Raw genomic sequence first — 20,681 nt, forward strand, 5'->3', positions numbered from 1 at the left:
GATTGAAGTTTGCAGTATTATTTCGTATTTCATAGTTTACAATTGTTTCAACAATTCTGTGGTGATTAATCTTGCATGATGTTTATAGTCTTGTATGTAATTGTGGAGGCGCAATGGCCCAGTGGTTAGGGCAGCGGACTCGTGGTCATAGGATCGCGGTTTCGATTCCCAGACTGGGTGTCGTGAATGTTTATTGAGCGAAAACACCTAAAGCTCCACGAGGCTCCGGCAGGGGATGGTGGTGAACCCTGCTGTACTCTTTCACCACAACTTTCTCTCACTCTTACTTCCTGTTTCTGTTGTGCCTGTAATTCAAAGGGTCAGCCTTGTCACACTGTGCCACGCTGAATATTCCCGAGAACTACGTTAAGGGTACACGTGTCTGTGGAGTGCTCAGCCACTTGCACGTTAATTTCACGAGCAGGCTGTTCTGTTGCTCGGATCAACTGGAACCCTCGATGTCGTAAGCAATGGAGTGCCAACACACTAGTGTATGTAATTAATGATCAAGTTTTATATGTTGTGCAGTTTATCTTGACAGCATCCATGAAATTATTTTTTTAGAATGTTTCTTAAAAACAATGTATTGGAAACAAATTTCCATGGAGATAGACTGTACAGTGTATATGACTAGATCGTCAATAAGGTACAAGTTTACAAATAATATGCAATCCTCTTGGAATTGAAACAATTATTAACTACAAAATAAAAACAATATCACAAGCTCAAATTTTTATTTTGTATACAATCACTGGAGAGAGAAAGGAGGTTGTAATAATTGTTGCCTTGAAACATCAACTTGAACAGAAAGCCTGATATGAATATCTAATATGATAAAACCTTAACTAACTAAGGAATTGCCCAATTCCTTAATGATCCTAACAATCCACCCCTTGGACAACAAAAAAAAGCCCCAATCTTTTAGTTCATAGGATGGAATTCCATGTTTTTACATGAGATTTTAATTTAAGATCCTGTGTCTCTGTAAATAATTTACACTGTTATTATCCCTAACAACAGGTCTCTGAGTGGTACCGAGAGGGAGTGTGTGGTGGAGGATTCTATTCCATGACGGCTTCTTTAATGGATGAAAATGGAACGGTTCGTTCTTTTTTTAAAATCTTCTTGTTTATTATCAACATGTACTCAAGAGCAACCCATAAGCATGTTAAATTGACTGATTAAACAAAACTTTATTGAAATTTTGTATATCTGTGTTTCTAAACTGGTCAATATCCTTAGGTATAACCAACAAGTTAACCTTTTCGAATTGTTCTCTCTCTTCTTTTCCCTTTTTAAGAATTAAATTGTAACTCGACACCTTTTATTCATGCAATGCTTCTGGGCTCACATTAGGATTTCCTTTCTAGTTGTTGCTGCTGTTATTCAAATACAGATCAACCTTGCTTTAGAAACCGTTTATGAAAGGCTCAACCTTGACCATCTCTTGCATTATTCAGACAGAGTGAATTTAGAATATCATTATTTAACAACATTTCTTTTTTATTAAGATATTATTTGAGGGTGACTACATAATGGCTTCCTTATTGGGGCAATCTAACTTTAGGCTTACTATTCTGTGCCTGTAATTTTGAGGTCAAATATTTCAATATTTTCAGATCATGAAACAATTCACAACTGGAGAAATTGGAAAAATTTACAAAAACAATGAGTGGCAGGAAGTAAGCGTCACATTTTCAGACTATGGCCCTGGGGTTCGAGGTGTTGCAATTGAATCATATGGTAAGAGACAAACATTTAAAATTTCTCTTTCTCTGACACACCTCAATGTGATATTTAAGTTAGTGTTAAGATATGTTAGCCAAGGAAGCATTAAATACTTATCTATTAATTACTCAGGGGTGCTATCTGCATGAAAAACAATAGTTAAAATAGATATCTTTCAGAGATTATTGAAAGCTAATTAGAAAGAATAATACAGTGTGGAATAATACAGTATAATTAGCCCAATGACTATTACAATGATTTAATATGGTAACCTATACGTGATTGCTAAATCTGCCAGAAATAGAAGCCAAATCTTCTAGAAACCATATTGTATGTGACAATGGTACAACTGGAAAGAAAGAGAGTTAGTGTAGGTGAGATGCAGTTTGGATTTGTGCTAGACAGAAACATGACTGATGCTATATTCCTGGTAAGGCAACTGCAGGAGAAGTAGTTAAACTAAAATAAGCCTCTGTACTTGGTTTTTGCTGGAATGGAGAAAACTTTTGACAGGGTGCCCACTCCCTTAACTGGTGGTCAATGCAGAAGCTAGGGACAGATGAGTGGTTAGTGAGAGCTGTACAAGCCATGTAAAGGGATGTTGTCAGTAAGGTGAAGGTTGGCAATGAGTATAGCAAGCCCCCTCCTGCTTATCTTAGTCCTCCAGACCGTAACAGAGGAATTCAAGACTGGCTGCCCCTGAGGGCTCCTCTATCCTGATGACCTTGTTCTTATAGCTGAATCATTACCTGACCTAGAGAAGAAATTTCAGGTGTGGAACCAAGGCCTAGAACCTAAGGACTTTAGAGTTAATTTATCAAAAAACAAAGTCCTAGTAAGCATGAAAACAGATAAGTCACAATTCTTCTCAGATAGATGGCCCTGCTCATAGCTGCTAGAATAAAAATGGACTGGATGAAGTTCAAAAAGCTCCTACCTTTGTTGGTAACACAGGGCCTCTCCCTCAGAGTGAAAGGCAGATTTTATGATGCCTGCTTATCTAGAGCTATGCTATATGGTAGTAAAATATGGGCTTTGACTACAGAGGACTTGCAAAGGCTTAAAATAAAAGAAACTAGCATGATCTGTTGGATGCGTAATGTCAGTGTGCGCACACAACAGTGTAAATGATTTAAGAGGAAAACTGGGTATAAGAGGCATCAGATATTGAGTGCAAGAGAGAAGACTGCATTGGTTTGGTCATGTGATGCATATGGATGAAGACAGCTGCATAAAGAAGTGCAAAGTTCTAATTGTGGAGGGAACCTGTGGAAGGGGCAGACCCATGAAAATGTAGGACAAAATGTTGAGAAAGGATCTTCAAACACTGGGCCTCATTGAGAAAATGACAAGGGTTTGGGAGTTGTGGTGATTTGCTGTACATGAGAAAATGTGTTTCAAGCTAAGTAAAATTGTTGTCACCCATACATACAGGCTTCTCTTTTACAGGTGCCCATATCACATAAAATGCACTCATGCTGGTGTTGCATAAATGCACCCACGCTGGTGGAATGTAAAAAGCACCCAACACATTCTGTAAACTGTTTAGGATAAGGAAAGGCATCCAGTTGTGGAAATCATGCCACAACTGACAATTGGAGTCTGGACATCTCTTCAACTGGCCCACTCCTGTCAAACCGTCCAACCCATGTCAGCATGGAAAGCATGATGATGATGGTGATGAACACATTTCTTTGCTTTTCTCTCCTCTTTTTTATTTCAGGCAAAGATGATAAATACTGGGATGGTCACTATGGCACACTTATGTCTGCTGCTATGGTCAGAGTGAAACGCGAGTCTCGTCCAGCTGACAATGATGTCTACGACGATATAAACCTGGTGCGGACCTTTCTTATGATTGACTCTTCTAGTTGCATGCTTTTTAATGTTAATATGGACTACGAGATTGTGTGCTTGATGTATCTAGTGATTATATTTCTGTAATACTGAAGAAAACCAGATTGACATGACCCCATTAGAGAATTTTCTGAGATCTTTGTTCACGAAAGCAGTACAGATTTAGTGTGAAGTGTCTACATTTCATGAAGATGATACTTGGGGACAGAAAACTATGAAAGAGTGAAAGGTGTATCATTTGTATAAAAGTAGGTATTATTTGAGATGATGGCAAATAGTTGATGACTCCGTTATACGAATGTGGTAAGTAGACACTTTACAGAGAGCAAATCATTTCATTGGAAGCCTTTGAGATCCTTTGGAAAAGCAAATTTAAGTTTCCAGGCATGTTCATCTCATCAGGATGAAGCAATGATCATGAAGTGGTATTAGTGAGCTAATAGAAGGCTTTTGTAAATGTAGTAGTCTTCGGAAGTATTAGAAAGACAAGTTGCCTATAGCACTCCTGCTGAAGATCTTGAAGGACTTACTGCAAATCGGGAGATGTAACAAAGAGTTACTGATGATGGTGTACAACAGTTTGAAGCTGAATACACCAGAACTAACAAAAGACATCCTCTCATCTTAGTCAAATTCGTTCATTAATCTCAACAATGTAGTCCTTCATCCCTGTTCAACTTGTCTTCAGATCCATAATTATGCAATTGTGCCATTACATTCAGAAAATGCAAGTGCTTTATAATCTGCATATTACAATGTCTGTGTGTTTTGTGGAAGATTGTTGATACAGGTTGTTGTGATGAGAGTCACAACGCCCCCTTGTGAGAAATAGACTGGACCAAGTGATTATCAATAGTAGCAGTCAGGGTGAAGTTTGTTGTGTTAGTTCAAGTTGAGTTTGCAGTGAGGTCAGAAGGGTCAGCTGGTTGGTTCATTTGGAATATTGCTTGTTGGTTTGTGAAGAGATTGTTGGATCGTCACATTGTTATTATGGGTGCACCGTTATCTTGTTTACTGTTATAACTCTGGTACAGTGTATCTAAACTATTCATCACAATATAGTGGTGGTACTATGACCTTGGAGACAGAGGATATAACATCTGGCGATGAGGGTTTCAAATCTCCCGTAGGTTATTTAACAATTTGTTCATGATACAACTTGTCAAATGATGGAAGACCTATTAGCTTCTAAAATATAGTTGCAAAAGCAACAAGAACAGCAACTAGTACAGCAGCAATTACAATAACAACAATTATTAGAGATATATGCAAAGAAGTCTGAAAATGCTGTAAGTTTGTTTTCGCCTGATGGCATATCAAACTCCATAACAGAATTCAGTTATAACCCAGAGTAAAGTATAACTTTTGCAGCATACTACAGAAGGTACAAAGAGATTTGTAAGGAAGATTGCAAGGCATGGTTGAATGAAGAAAATGTAAGGTTATTATTATGTAGATTAGCTCTATCTGAGCATGAAAGATACTGTAATTTCATATTGCTCAAAAAGTTTTGTGAAATTTATTTTAAGGATACAATCAAATTGCTGTCTAACATGTTTGGTGATGAAACTTCTGTATTTAACACTTGAATGCAATGTTGGAATTTAACTAAAAAAAAAAAAAAAGGATGATTACTTTATTACTTACTAGCAGAAATACCCGGCGTTGCCCGGGTTAAAGAGAATAATGAAATCTAAAAACGCCGTCTAGACTACGCATCATCTTTATATATAGAGATGTATATACACACACGCACCCAAACACACGTATATATATATGTATATCAATATAAATATATGAAAGTCAATGAAGTTTCGTAAAAGAAGGTGATCATGTACATACTTTCTTGCTGTTGTGATTATAACACCTCATTGTAAACTATGTTCCTTGTTTTCCCTTGTGGAGCATATACAAATAGGTTTTTTGTTGCTGCCCACTCTTGAGCAGCCAACATACAGTTGTCCATGTGAGAAGCAGGGCTCTTCCAAGAGAAGAGCAGCTACAGACAATGTTTGACCCTGATATTTGTTTATGGATATGGCAAAAGTCACACGAAGGGGGAATTGTAGTCTTCTGAATGTAAAAGGAATGTCTGCTCCTGATGGAGTAAGAGGAATTCTTGGAATAAAGACGTCATCCCCTTTTGCACATCCAGAAAGAATGGTAGCCTCGATAACGTGTGACATCATTTTCTAAATAATGCTCATCTGTTATGTTCGGGTTAAAATTTCATCAACATCAAAAATATATGAATTTTCATGGGAGTTATGGCCGTTATGCAAAGAATATAATTTCCAAATTTCATAAAGATCCATTCAGTACTTTTGACGTAGTTTTGGATAAGAAAACAAATGACTAATGTGTGTGTTTGTGTGCATGTGTATGTGTGTGTGATGGGTGTATATATGTATAGATATCTGTATGCATGTATATATGTATATATGTGTACATATTACATGTACATCTATATATATATATACATCTACACATATGTATACATATACATGTATGTATAGATCTATATATATATATATACATATACGTGTACATCTATATGTATACATATACATCTCTCTCTCTCTCTCTCTTTCTCTCTTTCTTTCTCTCTCTCTCTCTCTCTGAAAGTATCTGTCATTACAGTATCGAAATGGTGTACATATACATGTATATGTATACATATACATCTCTCTCTCTCTCTCTCTCTCTCTCTTTCTGTCTCTCTCTTTCTCTCTTTCTCTCTCTGTGAAAGTATCTGTCACTACAGTATCGAAATGTGATTGTTTCAGTTAGTGGAATAGTTTCATTTTTAAAGTGAAAGTATTTGACATGAGTGTTTTTATTTCACTTTTGACACGTAATACTTAAATAGTGGAGGAGATATTATGTTGCCGTGTGCTCGAACTCTGCAAGAAGTTAATAATTTTCTTTGACTAAAACACAACTGGAACCCTAAGTAAGGCATGTGTAAAGTTTGAATGAAATTGGTTGCGTAGTTCTCGAGTTTTAGGGATTCACACAGACAGACAGACAGACACACATTCTCATTTTTATATATATATAGATGCAGGAATAGTCAACCGAACATGTGAAAGTTTTAAACTGAAAGAACTTACTACTGAGATGTTTAAATGCCTCATTTTTGTACAAGGTCTAACAGGAAATGAAGATACAGAAATACAGGCAAGAATTCTTTTAATCAAAACTTGAATAAACAAACCAAGATTCAACCCTGCAGACTGTTGCAGAAGAGTGAAAGGATGACAAACCTGAAACATGACGTAAGAAAAATTCAAGAAAAGGATTTCGCAAAAATACAGATATGTCAACCGAGAAAATATCACCAAAGAAGATTACTAGGTCCTAATCTATGTTACGGATGTGGAGGCCTACATTTCAGAAAAGATTGTCCTTTTTAAAAACCAAAAATGTTACAGTTGTCAAAAATTTGGACGTATGTGTTCACACTGCAGATCAAAATTACAAAGGTCAAATGTAAAAAATTCTGAAGTGCTCTCAGCAGAAAGTAAAACCAATTCCCAAATAAGAAAATTTGTATACATAAAAGTAAATGGAATAAATATTAAATTATAACTGGACACTGGTAGTGACATTTCAATCATTAACACCGCCACGTAAAAGAAAATAGGGAAACCTATGTTAAGAAAAACAGTGAAAAATATGTGGCGTGACAGGCGACAAACTACATTTTGTAGGTGAAATGAGGAATGATGTCACATTTCAAAGAAAAACTTGCAAGGCGAAAGTTTTCACCATAAAGAATACAACCAATCAGTTTGGTACCGAGTGGCGGGAATTATTTGATTTATACGATCTCCTCATAATTGTTTACGGCAAAAACATAATTGGTTTTCCCTTCGAAAATTAAATGTCTGAGAAATTGAAGAGAAAATTAAAAAAAAAAAAAAGTTCCCTGAAATACAGTTGGATGAGTTAGGTCCATGTAAAAAGACTGAAGCATGTTTTCAGTTAAAGGAAAATGTGCCAATATGCAAATCCAATAGAAAAGCACCATTTGCTGCAAATAAAAAACATAGATGAAGAGATAGACAGACTGAGAAAATATAAAATTATCAAAAAAGTGAATTACTCTAAATGGACAACACCTACTGCATGTATAAAAAAGAAAGAAAGAAATTAGGCTGTGTGCTGACTACTTTTCTCTGGGTCTAAATTATGGTTTAAAGCCAAGTCATTATCCACTTCCTTCTCGAGAGGATATTTCTGCAAAATTAAATGGTGGCAAAATATTCTCGAAATTGGATTCGTCTAAGGCATATCTGCAAATAAAGAATGACGATGAATGCTCAAAGCTTCTAACAGTAAATACACACACAAGATTGTACAAATATTTTGGTTTGAAGGTCACACCTGCAATATTTCAACGAGTTATGGATGCAATGTTGGCAAACTGTCAATTCACAATTCCATACCTGGAGGACATATTGATTATTAGGTCATCAAGTATGAAATTTGTTGTAAGGTATATGGTAAACTTTGACAGTTGCTCATTTTGCACCATTATTATATTTTGACAATCTTTATTTTTTGTTAGAAAGCTGATACATCTATTTCTTTATTCTAACTCATTTTGCACTTTATAAAGTATTTGTAAATTGTTTTTTACTATTTTTGTTTAGAGATGGATAAGTCAGAAATTTGTGCAGTTTTGAAATAGGAGTTTTTTCTTGGGAATAAAACATCACAGACAGCTTGGAATATTAATAGAGTATTTCATTCTAATGTTATTACACAGCAGACAGTATCAAATTGATCTGCAAAATTCTGTTCTGGTAACTTTGACCTCACAAATGAGCAATGCAGTCAACCAGAAACAAAGGTGGGCAAACTGGAAGCCACCGTTCAGTCAGATCTCAAAATGCCCGTGAATTATCGTTGTTGTTTAGTGTTAGCAAGCAAACAATATTGACTCACCTACTTCATCTCAGTAAAGTGAAAAAGTTGGATAAGTGGGTTCGACATGAACTCAATGAAAATCAGAAACAGCAACGTTTGGAAGCCTGCATTAAGCTACTTTCTTGTTACAAAACTGAATCATTTTTGAATCGAATTATAACGTGATGAGAAATGGATCCAATACAACAACCGTAAACGTTCATTACAATTGTTGCACAAAGACGAGCCACCAAAATACAATCCAAAAAGCAAAATTCATCAAAAGAATCTGATGGTCAGTGTTTGGTGGTCTGGTGCAGGTGTGATCCATTATGATTTCATTAAACCTGGCTCATCAATCAAGGCTGAAGTGTACTGCAGCCAACTGGACCAAATGATGCAGAAACTTACAAAAAACAAGCCTAGATTAGTCAACAGATCCACTCCTATTTCATTGCAAGACAACGCCAGATCATCCAATGCAAAAATGACATTGGCGAAACTACAGGAGTTGGAATTGGAAGTTCTCCATCATCCACCGTACTCATCTGATCTTGCCCTTACTGACTACCTCTTCTTCCAGAATTTGGATAACTTTTTGATAGGATAAAAATTTAGTTTAGACGATGCCGTAAAACAAGCCTTCCAAGATTTCATTGACTCTAGATTGCCAGGCTTTCACAGTTCCAGGCCAGACAAGCTACCACTGAAATGGCAAAAGTAGTGCTCGGAATGAAGTGTGTTAATTGAAGTTGAGTTCATAGTGAAGTGAAAAGGTATCGGCTGGTTCGTTCATTTGGAATATTGATTGTTGGATCGTTATGTTGTTATTACAGCTGCATTGTTCTCTTGTTCACTGTTATAACACTGGTACAATGGATCTAAACCATCCATCACAATATCATGACAGTACAACATTTGGAGACAGAGGATACAACACAGGTTGAAATAATATAGGTGAGTGGCCAGATCGCTGTAGCTATCTCTTTCGGTATTGAAGTCTGGAAGTGTTCTTGTGCATTTTATTCCTTTTGCAATCTGACAAGTAGTTTGCTAGCCAATGTGTTGCGAGTTGTTTCTTATAATGATGTTGTATATATGTTATATGGGTGAGAAGTGAGAAATAGAACTAAACACTTTTCTGATGATGATGATAGAATGGTCCAGATGGGAAAGCTTTTTTTTTGTTGTTGTTGAAACTATCATGTATTTCCTTTGTTAGGAACGTGAGTAATGTGGTAACTGAGTATAGCAGCTTGAATCAATGTTGCAATTTAGAACCCCGGGGGGGGGGGGGCGTTAAATTAATAACATTTTATGGTGAGAATTGAAAGGTACAACTTTATTTGTATGTTTGTTGGGCTTTAGTATTGTTATGATTGTTGCTCAGCACCCAAATTCTGAAAATTTTACAGTGTTGGTACAATAGTTGTACATGTGTGCTGCACCGATTCTCTCAGGTTCTATGTGTTTTGGGAATATGCTAGCCATTTTGTTTGACTCTGAGGCTTTTGCATTTTTCTGTTGCTTTTTTTTTAGAAGTTTTTGGAAAGAACTGGTTAAAATCAATGTGCATTTGGATCCTGCTTAGTTTTTGTTCATATTTTCAAGCTGTGACCATCTCATCTCTGTTTCTATTACATTCAGGATTTCATTTATCTTCTTTCATTGATTCTTTTAAGACAGTAGGGCAATGTTTGAACAAGAGGTTTGTGTTGTTGTTTGGTGGTTTGAGATTGTGGTTGTAGTACATATATAATGAATAACTACAGATATATCTCTATCTAGATTTAGCCCACTCTGTACTGTCTGACATATAGTGTTTATTATATGTGATGTTGTGAGGCTGTCTGGAGATAATGTCATTTCTGTACTGTTTGTCTGTTACTATTGCTGTTGTTGATTCACTTCAGATCATTTTCATTCAAGTAGACTTATGAATGGAAGGTATTCTAGCAGCAGACATCCTGACTTCTGGGCATGGCATGTCTAGACCCATTTCTTTGATGTACACATCCTTTGTTTTCTAAAGAGTTAGGTGTGATGTGAAGGAGAATTGGCTGCTATTTCTGACAGGTTCAGCAATGTTGTGGTAGTCATTATTGTTTAAAATTATTTCTTACAATGTTTTTTAACAGTGAAAAGAACTGATTGTTTTTTGCTTTAATTTCCTCTTTTTTAAATTTTATTTTTAAGAGCTCCTGGTTGACTGATGGTCAGTTTCAGATATCAGAACTAGACAAAATACTGGCTAAACTGTTGAAGGACAATAATAAGTTGATGGTAGATAACTTTGTCAAGGATATATGTAGAGGTAAGGCTCTGTTTCTTCTTTAAATGTCATAGTGATGAGACGTATTAAGCCACTGATTGCAAATACAAAAGAGATATAGAGCTGTTGTTGATGAGATCAGTAGAATGGTGTGTGTTGTCTAATGCTCTCCCAGATGATGCAGACTGATGTGGTATTTAGAGCGGTGTGTTTAGTCTCAGGTCTGGAGCTAAAGTCAATATAGTAAATAAAACAGTGAGTGATTTGATTAAGGTTAATATCATCTGAGGTTGATTCAGGTAAAAAGAAGAGCAGTGTATTTTGTATAAGTGGTGCACCCTGTCTAAACTGTAAAGTGATGTTGAGGTAACAAATAGAGCGATCTGTGTTGTGTAATGTTGTCATTGTTTAGCCTTCAGGCTAACCCTGAATGAAAAGCTCCATGATAAAAGGAATTCAAAACGTCACACATTGTCTTTTTCTCTATCTAAGACTACATTGTTCAATGTGATCTTCCCCTCCAAGATGGCATTTTGTGATTTAAGATAGTCTGACTGCTATTGCTAACAACTTGGGTGACTAGGTAGAGGTTTCCCCATTTGCTCATCTTATTTAAGGTTTATTTCTGAGGTTGTCTACTGTAAGCAGAATGACATATCTGCTCCAAGTTAACAAGTAAAGGTTTACCTCATGCAATCATTATGTTGCGTAAAGCAGTAAAGTGTATTTCTACAGAATTCTTATTTACAACTATGTGGAATGGGTGCATGGAAGGCAGGCGCTGTAGCCAAGGATACAGTACAAGACTATTGAGCATTTTTAATCTATTAACTGTTTGACCAGCTAGTAAAGGAAGATTTCCCAATCTCTGTGTTTCAGAAACAGAAGAGGAAGAAAATAGAAATATCAAATGGAAAGCAAAGAAACAAAAGTTGAAATTCCATGAGGTGAAGAAACAAAGAGAGGTTCGGCTGTATGTGTCAAGTACTTTCAAAGATGTCACAAAGGAAAGAGAAGAATTAATCAAAAAAACATTTCAAGAGGTAATTTTACTACTACTACTACTAATCAGCAAAGGACAGTCTATGTACTCATGTGATCTGCTAGAAATGGCACCCAATTCTTTGCCAAAATTTTATTCTACCTTCTTATATGGTCAATAGCAAATGGAATGACACAGTCTTGGATGCAGATTTAAACTTGGTAGAAGTTTTGATGGGAATGTATGCATGTAGGTATGTATTATGTTTCAGGCTTAACTGTGTAATGAAGAAGTTCATTTCACAGCGATATAATACTACGTTCAATCAGGTATCTTTTTTGTCATAGCCATGAGATGACGAAAACTTTATGGAAACAATTGGGTTGACAGAAACTACATGATAGCTGTTGTATAGAATAAGAGGATTGATAGCTAAAGGAATAGTGTAGTGGACATCCAACTTTACAGTATCAAATGGTTATAACACTTACTTCTAAAAACCAAAGCCCAGTCTAAACTGGAGCTTAAAACCAACCATGCACAAACCAGGATTGGTCATTTAGCATCTTGGATATCAATCACTGGGATTGATGGAAAGTTAACCCTTGCATGCTATAGAGGGTTAGTGGAGAATTTGAGCAACAATGGCCAGGAAGTAATTCAGAGCATTAAAAACGACATTCTAGTAATCTCTATTGGAAGATTATAAGTAATTTCCACAAGTTCTCACTTGGTAGTGTGATAAGTATGTTTGGGATAAACTTTACGGATATGATCATGTCGGAACGTCTAGCAACTCATAATTTTGGAGATGGGTGCAGATGATGAAGCCATTCTACACAAAATAATCCTGCCACAATTTAGTGAAACAATATATTACTTTGCTTCAGGCTATTCTGTGCTAACACCAAATGAATATAAAAACTGCCACAATATGGTAGGGTAGCCTTTACACTGAAAAATATGTAGGCACTATCACACTGATGTGAACTCCATCTCAAGCTAAAATGTCACCATTTTCTGGGAAATTCCTGTCAACATCACAGAACAAGCCAGGATAATTGACAAGACATAATTGTTAAAGACAGTAAAGAAGATACTTGTAAACTGATAAATATCTGAATCCCCACTGGTAAGAATTTGACAAGTTCAATAAATACAAGCTAGAAACTGAAATATAAAAGATGTGGCATCTTAAAAAGAAAACCATCCCTGTTGTTGTAGGTGCCATCGGTATGATAAAAATGGATGTCAGAAATGGCTGGATAACATCTCAGGAAACCCATATCTCACAGAAATCCAAAAGATTGTGCTGACAAGTCCTGCCTACATCCTTAGAAAAACCCTATCAGCTTAAATATTTTATACTGTGGGATTCATGTGTTTTTATGCTGTCCTCCCCACATTTTCTCCTCAGACTTTCAATTACATTTAAGCAACTCAAAAATGACTAATGAAGAACATTACAAAAGTGTGTTGTAAAAATAGTAGGATGATGCTTACATTGAATGGAAAACAGTTCAGACAAAAGTGCATAAATAAGATGAAAAGAAAATGTATAAAAATATATATATAATGTTTTGACAAAAAGCTGGCGAAGAATGTACCCCACAACATAGATTAGTAGTTAGCGACTTTGGGATCAAGGCAAAATGGGTGCCCAGAATTAGACAGGCTTGGAGAAGAAGGGTGTGGAAGCTTAAAGACCCTGCAAACGGACAGAGACTTAGAGACAAGTTACTTGAAGCATTTAACGAAATAGAAGGGGATATAGCATCATACAACGTGGAAGACAATTGGAGATTTCTGCGGGACAACCTGTTGAAAGCCACCGACCAGATTTGTGGGTGGTGTAAGGTCCCCTCCCAACCCAGAGTAACGTGGTGGTGGAACAAGGAGGTAGACAGGGCTATTAGACAAAAGAAACAGGCTTGGAAGGACTGGAAGAACGGTGGTAGCAGGGAATTGTACCAATGTGCCAGAAGGGAGGCTAGGCGACAGGTTTATTTAGCCAGAGGGGAAGCAGATAAGGAAAGATTTGCCAATGTTCTGCGCCGTGAGGACCAAAGACTCGAGGTATTTCGTGTTGCAAGACAGTGTAGGAGAGAGAATAGTGATGTTGTAGGAGAGAAATGTGTTCGCATGGATGATGGTACGCTTGCATTAAATGAGGATGCAAAGAAAGAGGTCTGGAGATGCCACTACGATAGATTGCTTAATAAAGAGAATGAATGGGAGAAAGAGAGCCTGCCTTATGTCGACCCAATAGAGGGACCAGCTATCCGAGTTGATAGTACCAGGGTAGATAAAGCAATTAAGAGTATGAAGACCGGGAAAGCCCCCGGCCCATCAGGAATCACTGCAGAGATGCTCAAAATATCTGGCAGTGTTGGCTATAGCCTAGTCACCCGTATTACGAACCAGGTGATACACGAAGGAGTCATACCCTATGACTGGTGTAGCAGCATCATAGTCAACTGCTACAAAGGTAAAGGGGACGCTTTAGATACAAATAATTACAGAGGCATCAAGCTGTTAGATCAGGTTATGAAAGTTACAGAGAGGGTCATAGCCCAACTAATTAAGGAGCGAATCAATTTAGATGAGATGCAGTTTGGGTTCGTGCCAGGTAAAAGCACTACTGATGCCTTATTTCTAGTGAGACAGTTGCAAGAGAAATACCTAGCTAAGGATAAACCTCTGTACCTGGCTTTCGTTGACATGGAGAAAGCCTTTGACAGGGTCCCCCGATCCCTTATCTGGTGGTCAATGAGGAAACTTGGGATAGAAGAATGGTTAGTGAGAGCTGTGCGAGCCATGTACAGAGATGCTGCCAGTAAGGTGAGGGTTGGAAATGAGTACAGCAATGAATTCCGGGTAGAGGTAGGGGTCCACCAAGGTTCAGTCCTCAGCCCCCTATTATTTACCATAGTCCTCCAGGCAATCACAGAGGAGTTCAAGACAGGTTGCCCCTGGGAGCTCCTCTATGCTGATGACCTTGCCCTAATTGCGGAGTCACTATCAGAACTAGAGGAGAAGTTTCAGGTGTGGAAGCAAGGTCTAGAATTGAAGGGCCTTAGAGTCAACCTAGCTAAAACCAAAATCCTAATAAGTAGGAAGGTAGATAAAACACAAACCCCTTCAGGTAGATGGCCCTGCTCAGTATGTAGAAAAGGAGTAGGTAGTAACTCTATAAGATGTACCCGGTGCAAGCTATGGACACATAAGAGGGGCAGCAACATCAAAGGCAGGTTAACTAGCAAGTTAGTTTTTGTTTGTGGCAGATGTTCAGGTGCAATAAAGACTGCAAACAAACAGGAAACAACTTCTATCTCATTCCAGGGTGAAAAACTAGAGGTAGTCGATAGCTTCCGCTATCTGGGCGACCAAGTTAGTAGTGGGGGTGGGTGCGCTGAAAGTGTAGCTGCTAGAATAAGAATAGCCTGGGCAAAGTTTAGAGAGCTCTTACCCCTGCTGGCGACAAAGGGACTCTCACTCAGAGTAAAAGGCAGACTGTATGACGCATGCGTACGAACAACCATGCTACATGGCAGTGAAACATGGGCTGTAACTGCTGAGGACATACGTAAGCTCGCAAGGAATGAAGCCAGTATGCTCCGTTGGATGTGTAATGTCAATGTGAATACCCGTCAGAGTGTAAGTATCTTGAGAGAAAAGCTGAACATTAGAAGCATCAGTTGTGGCGTGCAAGAGAGACGATTGCGCTGGTATGGACATGTGGTGAGAATGGAGGAGGATAGCTGCGTGAAAAAGTGCCACACCCTAACAGTTGAGGGAACCCGTGGAAGAGGTAGGCCCAGGAAGACCTGGGCTGAGGTGGTGAGGCAAGACCTTCGTACATTGGGCCTCACCGAGGCGATGACTACGGACCGAGACCTTTGGAAATGGGCTGTGCGTGAGAAGACCCGGCAAGCCAAGTAAGATCGTTGCCAGTGCCCCTGGACTGGTTCTTGTGCGGGTGGCACATGAGATGCACCATTTTGAGCGTGGCCGTTGCCAGTACCGCCTGACTGGCTCCTGTAGGATTTTCGAGCGAGATCGTTGCCAGTGCCCCTGGACTGGCTTGTGCGGGTGGCACATAAAAGACACCATTTCGAGCGTGGCCGTTTTCGTGCGGGTGACACGTAAAAGCACCCACTACACTCTCTGAGTGGTTGGCGTTAGGAAGGGCATCCAGCTGTAGAAACTCTGCCAAATCAGACTGGGGCCTGGTGTTGCCATCCGGTTTCACCAGTCCTCAGTCAAATCGTCCAACCCATGCTAGCATGGAAAGCGGACGTTAAACGATGATGATGATGATGATGATAGAATCCAAGCAAATGATACTTTATTTTGTTTTCCAGCTCAACCAAGAATGTATGGATCGAAGAATTTTTTTCTCTTATGTTGATCTAAGATGGGGAATAAGCCAAGAACAGAATCAGCATGAAAAAACTATTGCAAATTGTCTTCAAGAAGTAAGTTGAAACTCTTAGAGGAAATTTGTTTCAGAAACTTTCATTGTGGTTACTACCAAAGCTGATACTTTATTTATGTATGAGTGTATTGATGCATGTATATGAATGTGTGTATATATGTAAGTACATCTAAGCATATGAATTTAAGTGTTGTATACATGTGTGTGTGTATACACCATCAAATTTTTTTTATTTCTTCATTGCATATCCCGCAGAGGATGGTAGCTTCATTTCTTTCAAGCCTTTGCATGTCCTCCGCAGTTACAGACCATGTTTCACTGGCGTGTAGCATGGCTGTTCACACAGAAGCATCATACCATCATACAGTCTGCCTTTCATTCAGAGGGAGAGGCCCTTTGTTACCAACAAGATAGCTCTCTGAATTTCACCCAGCCTGTTCTTATTTTAACCCCTATGCCTTCATAGCATCCTCCTCCACTTCTGACTTGGTCATGTAGGTAACAGAAGTTATCTGCTACTTCTAAGTATCCCCCCAGGTATTTGACAAAGTCTATTTCCTGTACATTTCAAGTGTTTATTATACCTGCACTTCTACTAATGTCATCTACCGCATCTCCTGCTCTCTCTGCCCTTCTCTATACATCGGGCAAACGGGATGCTGCTTGGCTAACCGGTTCATGGAACACTTGTGAGACATCCAACTCAGCAATGACACCCCAGTCTCGCACCATTTCTGCTCTACCAGTCACTCTTTGCAACACCTGTCTGTGTTCAGGTTGTCCTTGTACAGGGGCCATCTGGCTCCTGCTTGCGCCGTAAACAGGGATTAATCTTCTCTCTTTGCTCCTTTGCGCCACATGGAGTCAACTCTACTCTCACCACATGGAGTCAACTCTACTCTCCTCCCCTCTCTCCTCTCACACCTACTTCGTCCCATCCACCTCTCATCTCTTGCTACGACTCCTACTTCTCTTCACTTCTACTCTCCTTCTCTCTTCTCTTCACTCCTACCCACCTTCTCCCTTCCCCATACACCACCATACCACACAACACCACATCACACCACCATGCACACACTAGCACTGACCACTTCCCAACCCCACATCCACACACCTGCACATACACACACACGTCAAGATCACCTGCCCTCTTCCACACGCACATACTCTCTTATACACACACTCGCGCACCTTCATTTTGGGATCACCACTACTTTATTATCTCCCCTCCTTCCTAACTCTCCTGTGTGACCCTTCTGTCCGGCATTCACCATGATAGATCGCTAGCCACTACACATTCTTTATCTTCTCCCCTTGTTTCTTTCTGTGTTCCTTTCTGTGGAAGAGTGCAGGCTCAAAACGTAAAAGACTTTTTCACTTCCTGAGCGTTAAACTAATACATCTGTTTGTTGTCTACACTACCTGTCTTCGTTTTTTGCTTTTTTTTGTGACTTCTCCCCCTATATATATATATTTGTTCAAATTTACAGAAAACAAAAGATGAAGACAGTTGTAGGAACAACAAGCAGGTGTATTAGTCTAACGCTTGGGAAAAATGGAAAAGACTTTTATGTTTTGAGCCTAAGTTCTTTGACAGAAAGGATTAAGAGGGAAAAAATGGAGAGAGAAAAACTGTGCAGAGTCCAACATGGTGAGATGACTTGGAAAAAGAGCTTGAATGAAACAGAGATAATAATAATAATAACAGTAATGGCGACCCAACAAACTCAGGTGCACAAGCATGTGCGTGTATTTGAGAATGGTGTGAGTGAGTGTGTGTGAATGGGGGCAAGTGAGTCTTACATACGTGAGTGTGTGTGTGTGTGTGAGTGTGTGTGTGTGTGTGTGTTTGTGTGTGTGTGAGTGTGTTGTATGTAGCAGTTGATGTGTGTTTGTTCAGGTGGTGTGTACACGTGTGTGACCAAATAGTGTGCATGTGCAGAGTGTATGTTTGTGGGTGAAAGTTTGTCTATGCATGTTGCATGTGTTTATGGATGCTGCATGCATGTGAATATATTGTCTGTGTCTGGGTATTATATGCCTGTGTGGATGTGGGAGTGTGCATGATGATGTGTGGTATGTGCATGATATATATATATATATATATATATATAAATATCATCCTCATCATCATCGTTTAACGTCCGCTTTCCATGCTAACATGGGTTGGACGATTTGACTGAGGACTGGTGAAACCAGATGGCTACACCAGGCTCCAATCTGATTTGGCAGAGTTTCTACAGCTGGATGCCCTTCCTAACGCCAACCACTCTGAGAGTGTAGTGGGTGCTTTTACGTGCTACCAGCACGAAGGCCAGTCATGCTGTGCTGGCAACGGCCATGCTCAAAATGGTGTATTTTATGTGCCACCCGCACAAGAGCGAGTCCAGGGGCACTGGCAACGATCTCGCTCGAAAGTCCTTACATATGCCGCAGGTACAAGTGCCAGAAAGGCGACGCTGGGCACAGGTGCCATCCCGATTTCGCTTTCGCTTGCCCCAATAAGTCTTCGCAAGCTGAGTTTCGTGTCCAATGAAGGAGACGACGTTGGCATGGGTGCCAGTCGTCGAATTTAGTTCGGTTTCGATTTCACTTGCCTCAACAGGTCTTCGCAAGCGGAGTTTAGTGTCCAAAGAAGGAAAGATACGCATAAGTGGGCTGGCTACACCCCTGGCAGAGGCCTTGGATTTAGGTCTCACTTGGCTTGCCGGGTCTTCTCACGCACAGCATATTTCCAAAGGTCTCGGTCAGAAGTCATCGCCTCGGTGAGGCCCAATGTTCGAAGGTCTTGCCTCACCACCTCAGCCCAGGTCTTCCTGGGCCTACCTCTTCCACGGGTTCCTGCAACTGTTAGGGTGTGGCACTTTTTCACGCAGCTATCCTCGTCCATTCTTGCCACATGTCCATACCAGCGCAATCGTCTCTCTTGCACACCACATCTGATGCTTCTTAGGTTCAACTTTTCTTTCAAGGTACTTACACTCTGTCTAGTATGCACACTGACATTACACATGCATCGGAGCATACTGGCTTCTTTCCTTGCGAGCTTACGCATGTCCTCAGCAGTCACAGCCCATGTTTCACTGCCATGTAGCATGGATGTTCGTACACATGCATCATACAGTCTACCCTTTACTCTGAGTGAGAGTCCCTTTGTCACCAGCAGAGGTAAGAGCTCTCTGAACTTTGCCCAGGATATTCTTATTCTAGCAGCTACACTTTCAGCGCACCCACCCCCACTACTAACTTGGTCACCCAGATAGCAGAAGCTATCAACTACCTCTAGTTTTTCTCCCTGGAATGACACAGAAGTTGTTTCCTGTTTGTTTACAGTGTTTATTGCACCTTATATATACGTATATATATATATTACATGGAAAAATGCAAGCATGGAAAGTCATATTCTTAAGATTATAAACCTGGAAAAGTACAGGACAAGTTATTACATCTGTAAAAGTACAGGACAAGCTATTACTTCTAGTAAAGTAAAGAATAAGAAACTTTTTACTTAAAATATTGCAGCAATGAATGCCAGTTCTTCAAATTTATCACTCTTTACAGTTCTCATCTTTTAAATTTATTGTACTAAACTGTTCAGTTAATTTGTAAGTTTGTCTAATTAGTCACTTTTTTCTGTATTTAAGGTAGTAAATTAGCCAAATTCCACTTAAATTAGTATATCGTTATTTGTAAACTATAATAAAATAAGTTTTAATATTCAAATTTTAATTTTAGCCGCAATGTTTTAAGTAAAAAGTTTCTTGTTCTTTACTAGAAGTAATAGCTTGTCCTATACTTTTACAGGTGTAATAACTTGTCCTGTACTTTTCCAGGTTTATAATCTTAAGAATATTACTTTTCATGCTCGCATTTTCTCATGTAATCCATGATTTTTCCAGGCATTGCTGTTATAAGATAATTACTAATGTGTCAATTAATAATTTAAGATTTTATCTTATAAAACACTGAAAGATATTTCAATTTTTCCATGAAAGTGATGATAATATTTCAATTTTTTTCATGTTTAATTTAACTATGTTGTGTTTGAATTATTTGATATTACCCATCCACACCAGATTAATGGCAGGCATTTTTATGATGTTGTTGGTTGCACTATGGCTCACCAAAAGTTACAAACAAGACCCCAAAACCATTAGTTACCAGGCTCACCTTAAATTACCTAATTTTGCCATATTAGGTCACAGGACTTCATTCAACAAAAAAAAAATTTCCAGTGTTTCCGGAATTAGGTATGTGGGGCGGTTCTCCCCACCTCATTCTTTCTGAATGAAAAAAAAAAAAAAGGGAATTGCAGCATATTAGGAGGTCAGGGTACTTGATTCTACGTAAAAAATCATGCAGGTGTTAATATAGAAATTTAACATAATGTTGTTGTTATTTAGCCTCAAATCAACCCTGATACTGCAGACCTATCATCAAAGACATTCCAGCCTTCAGCAAACCGTCTTTTTAGGGATAATCAAGGACAT

At 38.7% G+C, this 20,681-nt stretch overlaps 1 protein-coding gene and 1 long non-coding RNA gene across 6 annotated transcripts in view; one reads left to right on the forward strand and one right to left on the reverse strand.

Annotated features, from left to right (window-relative positions):
* LOC149132554 (uncharacterized) overlaps positions 1 to 20,681 on the reverse strand; it is a 299,591-nt gene that overhangs the window by 57,198 nt on the left and 221,712 nt on the right. The gene's annotated exons all lie outside the window — the stretch shown is intronic.
* The window catches only part of LOC106883700 (uncharacterized), an 85,690-nt gene that overhangs the window by 31,486 nt on the left and 33,523 nt on the right, over positions 1 to 20,681 (forward strand). For both annotated transcript variants that reach the window (XM_089362101.1, XM_052972748.2), the window contains exons 10-15: positions 1,021 to 1,101; positions 1,620 to 1,743; positions 3,452 to 3,567; positions 10,696 to 10,813; positions 11,651 to 11,814; positions 16,118 to 16,231. In XM_089362101.1, the coding sequence (XP_089218227.1) occupies positions 1,021 to 1,101; positions 1,620 to 1,743; positions 3,452 to 3,567; positions 10,696 to 10,813; positions 11,651 to 11,814; positions 16,118 to 16,231 (717 nt within the window). The remainder of the gene's footprint in view (positions 1 to 1,020; positions 1,102 to 1,619; positions 1,744 to 3,451; positions 3,568 to 10,695; positions 10,814 to 11,650; positions 11,815 to 16,117; positions 16,232 to 20,681) is intronic.

The sequence above is a fragment of the Octopus bimaculoides genome, chromosome 14 (genome assembly GCF_046866305.1).
Source record: "Octopus bimaculoides isolate indiv1 chromosome 14, ASM4686630v1, whole genome shotgun sequence".
Taxonomy (NCBI): Eukaryota; Metazoa; Mollusca; class Cephalopoda; order Octopoda; family Octopodidae; genus Octopus; species Octopus bimaculoides.